This window comes from Mustelus asterias, chromosome 8 (assembly GCF_964213995.1).
Source record: "Mustelus asterias chromosome 8, sMusAst1.hap1.1, whole genome shotgun sequence".
NCBI lineage: Eukaryota > Metazoa > Chordata > Chondrichthyes > Carcharhiniformes > Triakidae > Mustelus > Mustelus asterias.
In genome coordinates, this window is record NC_135808.1 from 64886101 (window position 1) to 64893251 (window position 7151).

Sequence of the window (7151 nt, forward strand, 5' to 3'; positions counted from 1 at the left end):
TCCATGCTGTAAACCTCTATGACTCTATCAGTGGATAGCCCTTGTCTCCCAGAAAATGCTCTCTGTTTTGATGTGTTGGCTCAAATGTTGATAATACAATGGACTGGCACAAAATCAAGATGTTATGACTGCTTCCAGGACAACAGACATTTCCCTGACTGATCTGCTGGCCATGGTTGCTCACCAGCAGCACAGTCAGAGAGTGGAACACTCTGTAGCTGCCATTTATCTCTGTATGTAGATGTGACACCCACAAAGCAACATGCGTGCAGTCAATGGGACTGCACAAGGGAAAAACTTGCTATCATATTGAAGCCACATGCTTGTCCCACCTACCTCTCTCTCTGGAAAGAGAGCATATAATGTACTCTATTCTCCTAACATTAAGAGCATCAAGTGGATGGTGATGTTGCTTGCTCCAATTTGGAAGGATTCTGACATGAAGAGGTTCATGGTAATGATCACCTTTGCAGTGATGGGCAATGCCCCTCACACTGTACACTGAGACTGGAATAGCTGGCTGACTTCAGTATGCACTTCCTTTGTAAAATGTAAATGTTTCATACACTCTTCCTCATTGAGTTTAAGGTAAGAAAATTGCTCCCTGAAGACATTGAGTAGGTATGGCTTCCTGCTGAGAACCCACTCCTGTCCTCCTTCTGCATCTTCAAGCAGCTTGTCCTACTCGGTGTTGCCTCTGCTCAAACTCCCCGTCATGCTGCAGGTCAAACGGAGATAGAAACTCTTGTGACCATGACAGAGAGCAAGTACTATGAGAAGAAGTATGTTGAAGTGAGAACCAAGGCCTTCACCACGTCATATCACTCCCTGTAGACTTCATCAACTTTAGCTAATAGTACAAACTACCAAACACTTTTTGTAGCTCGGCAAGAACCAGCAGTAATGAAGCATGATGAACTAACTGGTGCTGAGGTGTGGTTCTTCCTTGCTGCTCAACATCTGTCCATCCATGTGAGGTTAAGAAAGGGCACAACTGATATCAAGTGAATGTTATATACTGATTGGTGTCAAGATCTGTTGCACTGTGTTCTCCTGGTACACATGCCCAGCGCCTGCACTAACACTCTCACTGCACAAAATGGCACCCATAGCACTGAGAAAACAGAGGCTGCAGATTTGAAATTTGTGCCCTCGACCTCTGAACACAAGAAATCAAATAAACAATCCACTGGCTTTCATTGTCCCAGCTTACAGTGTCGACAAATAACAATCACAAAGTGGTAGCTATCAGAAACCTCATTCAATCTCCATGCAACAAAAAGTAAAACGTTACACAGACATAATCAAACCCAATGTAAGCAGACTCTGAATATGATGGAATCAAGTTCCAATTCATTTATTACACATTAATACTGCTGTAAAACTGTAAACCTTCTTTGTGAGAATCGTTTTCACCCACTCTCACATACCTCTCAATATCTGTTCAATCAGTTCGACTATAAGCTTGATTAAGACATTATTTAATTATACTCTCTAATATAGAAAATAAATTACTTAGGTCCATAGGTCATTGTCCCACAGAGAATGAAAACATGCATCAAAAATGCAAATTAAAGCTTATGCAATCCAAAAAATGTGTTAAACTCTTCAAAGTTAACTAAGGCTGGATTTGACACACTCACATAAATGTGATCACCTTTCGATAACTTGAATATTCCTGATTGAAAGCTATCTCTTGACCAATCTTCATCCAACCAAAAACAATTAATGCTGTTCCTGGTTTTCATTAGTTCAATAGCGTCACGATAAAGCTTAGTCCGCTTAAACACAGTATGTTCAAGTAACAAGTTTGATTCGCACTGCTGCCCTCGGAAGTAGATTTTGGTGTAAATAAAGTAAAATCCAGTTTCATTAATGATCAGTGCTCCAGCGTTGTAACTTATTCCTTGGGTAAAGGCAACGCCCATTTTATTCTCCCACACGAGTGTTGTGGAACTCTTAGTGACATTCATTCCTGTGAGATAATCATTGGAAAGAAAATGCTGAGAATCAGTACAAATGAGTGCAATACAGTTGGTTTTCTGCTGAAATGGCCGAAGGATTCTTAAATAACTTTATTACAAAATTAAATTTATGTGAAGAAGAACACTTATGTCCATTTTATAGACCTACAATGTTAAAACTTCTTCCTTCACCTTTATCATTTTTTGTTTTCTGAACTGTTTAGCCCCTTTTTAAGCCCTTTTGTCTGCTTTAATTAATAATTTTACATTTTTACATCATTTTTAATGTTGTAATGATCCAGGCACTGTAGGTAAGCAAGTCCACTTTTTTGTTTCTGTTGTCATGTTGGTCAACAAGGCAGCCATCTTGTCTTATCAGTCCCACAAGCAACTGCCTATTTTTGGTGTCATTGGACAACTGACCCAGACATCAGAAGGAACTTCCAGTTATCTTTTTTTAAAAATCACTATATTTAATTTCACTTGAACCAACAGAAGAGGTGGATTGGAGCCATGGCCTAATATCTCATTCCCTTGCCTTTTAGAGTCCTAGTCTGCATGATGGACTGATTTTTAACCATGGGCTTCAGGACCCTGACTTCAGGGTGAAAGCGGGTCCTGAGCACCTCACTTAATTGCCAGCACCGGGGCCAGTTCCACGATCTTACCACTGCGCAGACTCCAAATTGGTCACTGGAAGGCCAGCCATGCAATTAAGGATGGTGGGTGGGCTCCTGATGCAGCAGCACCAGGAGAGGAGAGCACTGCTGAGACAGGAGACCTCCAGCCTCCGACAGTAAATATAAAGAAAATGGAAAATTCAAGGGGCCAAGGTCAGAGGAGAAACCCCAGTGTGTATATCAGAGACTGCCTCTTTGGACTGAAGCCACCTCCATTAAGCTGGGATCGGCCCCATGCATGGCGTGGGGTCAGGGGTGGGTGGGGAGGGTGCTCACTCTGCCATCAGCAAGATGTCAAAAGCCCTGTAAACTGGGCCTGCCAGTTTGGGAGTTGGCTCCCCGCCTCCTTGGAGTGGGCAGCCGCTCTGCACCTGGGTCTCGCCGCTGGGAAAATACTCCAATGGAAAAGCAGCATCCCCAATGCGGCTCCACACTATTTTACCGACTCCCAGCTCACTGTCCCCGAGTGGTAAAATTCTGCCCAAACCCTGCGGTCGCTTCCACAAGATTGCAACCCAGAGGCGGGTACACATCTGATTGAATCGAACTGACACACAGGACAACATTTTGGGGGGATTCTCCCAGCTCGCTGCGCCACTCATTTCACAGGCTTCCCTCTGGGTGTCACGGCCTCCGCGAGTCTCCTGCACTAAGAGTTTCAGTGTCATCAGCTCCGTGCCAATTTCTGGAGGAGCCGATTTCAATATTGAAATTAGTATTTGCATATGATTAGAAGACTCTGAACCTGCTAGCATCTCCCCACTCCCCGCAAGGCACCACCCCCCCGCCCCACCCTGCCGCCCCACCCGCCAGAGGTGGTTCACTCCAGCAGGGTTTACTCCTGCTCCCCTCTAACGGGGAACAGGCAGCCGACCCCGCTGGAAGGAACAGAGGCCATTGAGGCCCCCCCCGGGAGGTCGGGGGTAAAGAAGGGATGCCCCTTGGGCAGTGCCAGCCTGGCACCCTGGCACTGCCCAAGGGGCAAACTAGCATTGCCCAAGGGGCACCGTTGCATTGCCCACTGGGCACCAGGCAGTGCCAAGGGGGCAGGGCCTAGTGGGAGGGGTGATCAGTGGGGGTGGGGGGGACCCACTGCCATTCTGTAAGAGGATCAGTACAGCGGGAGGGGAGAGGGCGATCGAGGCTGGGAGTGGGTCGGGACTGCAGGTGGGCGGGTGGCTTGGGACTTCCAGGTGGGGTGTCAGGGAGATAGGGGCTGGCTATGGTGGGGGGGAGAGGTTGGGGGTTGGACATCGGGGCTTGCCCAGGGAGGTCTGGGAGGCCAGCAATTGGGAGGTGGGGGGGTCAGAAGGCCAGCAATGGCGGGGGGGGGGGGTGGGTGGATGCGGGGCTCGCCAGTGATTGGGATGCCAGTGATGTGGGGCCACTGTGCATGCATTTTAAAAAATGGCGGGATTTAATCCCATTTCCCTCATGTTGGGTACTTAGAATTTCTTTGGGAGAATTCCGGCCTTTGTATTTTGGTCAGGATCAAATGGGGGTCACAACCACACACTCGCTGGTATCTTGAGCTTTCCGCTCCCTGGTGAAGTTGATGGTGGGGGTGAGGGGGGATGCGGGGGGCATTTAATCAAGTGGGAGATGATGGGTGAGGAGCCTGCCACCTTCCTGCCTTCACCCCAATTAAGTTGATGAGGAGGAGGCCCATGGAGGGCATTCTTGCCCACATTAATTGAGCATAAGTACCCACATAAGTTCTTTATTCTATCACTACTGGTATTAGCCTCGCTGCAAGTAGGGGGACCCACTTTGCAGGGAGCTTGACGAGTAAACTGTGGCGTGTTTGTGTGTGCACTCCCCGGGTGGCGGGAGGAAGGGGGTTAGAGGTGGAGGGATCCCTCATTCAAAGGCAGTCAAATTTATGTGGCCTATTAAGTGCCTGAGTGGCACAAGATGCGGTGGCGGGTATGTTTTCAGGAGGTGGCAAGGGGATCTCACCCACGGTCCAGCTGGCAGCCAAGTCCTCTGTCGCCTCCACCAAATTTTGACCAATGTGTGGGAAACAGTCGCCCATCAGTGAATTTCTGCCCCCGACTTGGCCAATTAGTGGTCGGGGGATGGGCCCGTCATCCAATTAAGACTGGGTGGGTTCCCAAAGCCGGATTGCCTGTAGGAGGCCGCCCAGCTCGGAGGAGGCCGCAGCGTGCCTTTGCAGGTAAGGGAGAGTGACGGAGCTTCCTACCTTGAGCTGCCCTCTCAGGGGCTTTTAAATAAATTGTTGGGAATGTTGCACAGGGTGGCTTGAGGCCACAGCTATAGCCAGGTAGGTGAAGAAGGCCTTAATACCTATCTGGAGGCCTGATCCACCAGTCTGCTGCTGACAAATTACATATATAATTGGCTTTAACAGGTTGTGCCCCACTTGTACCCTTCCAACATCAATTTCACCTCCAGGAAAATACCTCAGGGGCAGCATAGTACTAGCAAATCTTTATGTCAACAGGCGGTGCCCGCTCTTACCCCTGTTTGCAGGTGAAAATTCTGCCCTTTTCTTTAATGCTTTTCCTTTCATTTGGTGCCCTCTTTTTATATTTTACATTGATTTTCCTTTTTATAGCTCAGTATTTGATCATTGTGTCACCTCCGTTCACTCTCACCCAACCCCCCACCACCCCTATCCCATATCCTCGGGATATCACTAACCTGTGAGGTGAGCAACAATCTCAGTCGGCTTGTTGATTACAGGCGATCCTAAGAGAGATTTACAGCAATTAGACACAGACAAATCGCAGCACAATCCATCGCACAAGAAACAAATTAAAGCTTTGGTCTTGATTTAATCAGGCCTACTTTTGTTAGTCATTTAGATTGATTGTATCATAAAACGGCTATAGCACCGGAGACAACCACTCAACCCAAACCAATGTCTGAGTTCAAAGTGGGTTTCGCTCAAATATTGGGTGCAAGAAAATGAATTTGATACCGGTGTTTTTCACAGCCCAGTTTATTTTGCAATGTGATAAAGTTCAGCACTAGCTTATCATTTGGTTGTGCCACATTGTTATATTTGCTACTCATTATCACTCCCTTTTATGCCAGTTTGTGTGTAATCATTTTACATTGTCGATTTTTGGTTCCTGAATATCGCTGCTTCTTTCTGAAGCACTAAACATAAAGTTGGATGGAATCTTTCTCTGTGGGCAATGTCCAGATTTGAAGCATTAAGAATTGAGATATTCTGTAATCACATGAAAATTAAGCCAACTAAGTACTCACCAACAATCTTTTCTTGTTTACCTTCAACGCCCTCCTGAACCTGAACAAAACAAGAAAAATAACAATTTGTTTTCAAAATTTCGATTTTGAGTTCTCAAAAGCTTCCCATCCAGTTTGGGGAAAAGCACATACCTGTTTTATTTTGTTGAGTTTCTCATGGAGTTGGTATAAGTAGGAGGCGCTCAGCACCAGGCTTGCCAATATTATGAACGTCAGGATCAGAATCATGACAGTGCACACTTTCTGCCAGTCCTTCTTTCCTTTCTTCAGTGTTGGCACCATTACTGGGTGCACAGAAGCTGGTGGATAACAAGCCAGGTTTGGATTACTGCCCACGGTGTAGACTTTCGGGTAGCGATAATCAGGTTCCATGGTCAGTCCAAAGTGTCCAGAGTGCCGTTTGTAGCCTGTAATTTCTGGGCCTCCTTTCTTCAGCTGAGTATAGAACAGTTCACTGATCTCCTGTCCCTCAGATGTGCAACTGCTGTCTCACCCTGTGTAGGAGTTTCCTTTCTTTATATAATAAGACCCAATCAGTTCTGCCCCCACACATGGACTTCTTCCTCCTGTCACATGGAAAGCTGCCAAAAAATGTTTCCACCCAATCAAAGTGGGCTTGGTGGTGAAAGTCTAAACATTCCACCTTGTACTTTTTATATCCCCTGCTAGATTTTTAACAACCTGTTTGTACATGCATTGGATATTTTCTGCATCTCCAAAGGCGGTGAGGATATTTTACATTAAACACTTAACACTGCCACTCATTCTCTGAGAACATTATCTTTGTTCTATTTGTTGCAAGATCACCTCTTGAAGCCTATTTCCGCTATTTGACGTTTCCTGTTACAAACAAAAATGTTTAATTAAGTAGGAGATTTGCACCGCTTCCTCCCACCCGTACACAAACCATGGTGCGTGACTCATCAGGGGCTACTCAAGGGAAAGAAAATCTCCCAACATGATTCAAATATAGATCCAACATTTAAAATTGAAATACTAAAAAATGTCAATGAGTTTATCAAAACTAATTCTTGTTAGATGTGTGCTTTTTTTTAACATGAAGAAGCAAAATGTGGGGAATTTCCTCACCTCATGCCTAGACATGTTGTAAACTGATTGATAAAGATCGATTGCTGTGAGTTCTGAACCATTATCATTATATCTACCAGGCTCCTAGCAGCCTGGTAGAGGCGCACAGTATGGGTACATTTACATTTGTTTGTTCTCTCCCACAAGTTTATGTCAAATTCATTTCTGGGCCCTAAAACCA

General features: G+C 45.9%; 1 protein-coding gene across 1 annotated transcript; it reads right to left on the reverse strand.

Annotated features, from left to right (window-relative positions):
• Window positions 1-1326: 1326 nt before the first annotated feature.
• On the reverse strand, window positions 1327-6676 carry LOC144497886 (tumor necrosis factor ligand superfamily member 6-like). Its single transcript, XM_078219329.1, has 4 exons — window positions 6014-6676; window positions 5882-5921; window positions 5309-5356; window positions 1327-1975 (listed from the first exon to the last, which is right to left on the reverse strand). Exons 1-4 carry the CDS (start codon window positions 6251-6253, stop codon window positions 1572-1574), a joined length of 732 nt encoding a protein of 243 aa, XP_078075455.1. The 5' UTR covers window positions 6254-6676; the 3' UTR covers window positions 1327-1571.
• Between the last annotated feature and the right edge of the window lie 475 nt (window positions 6677-7151).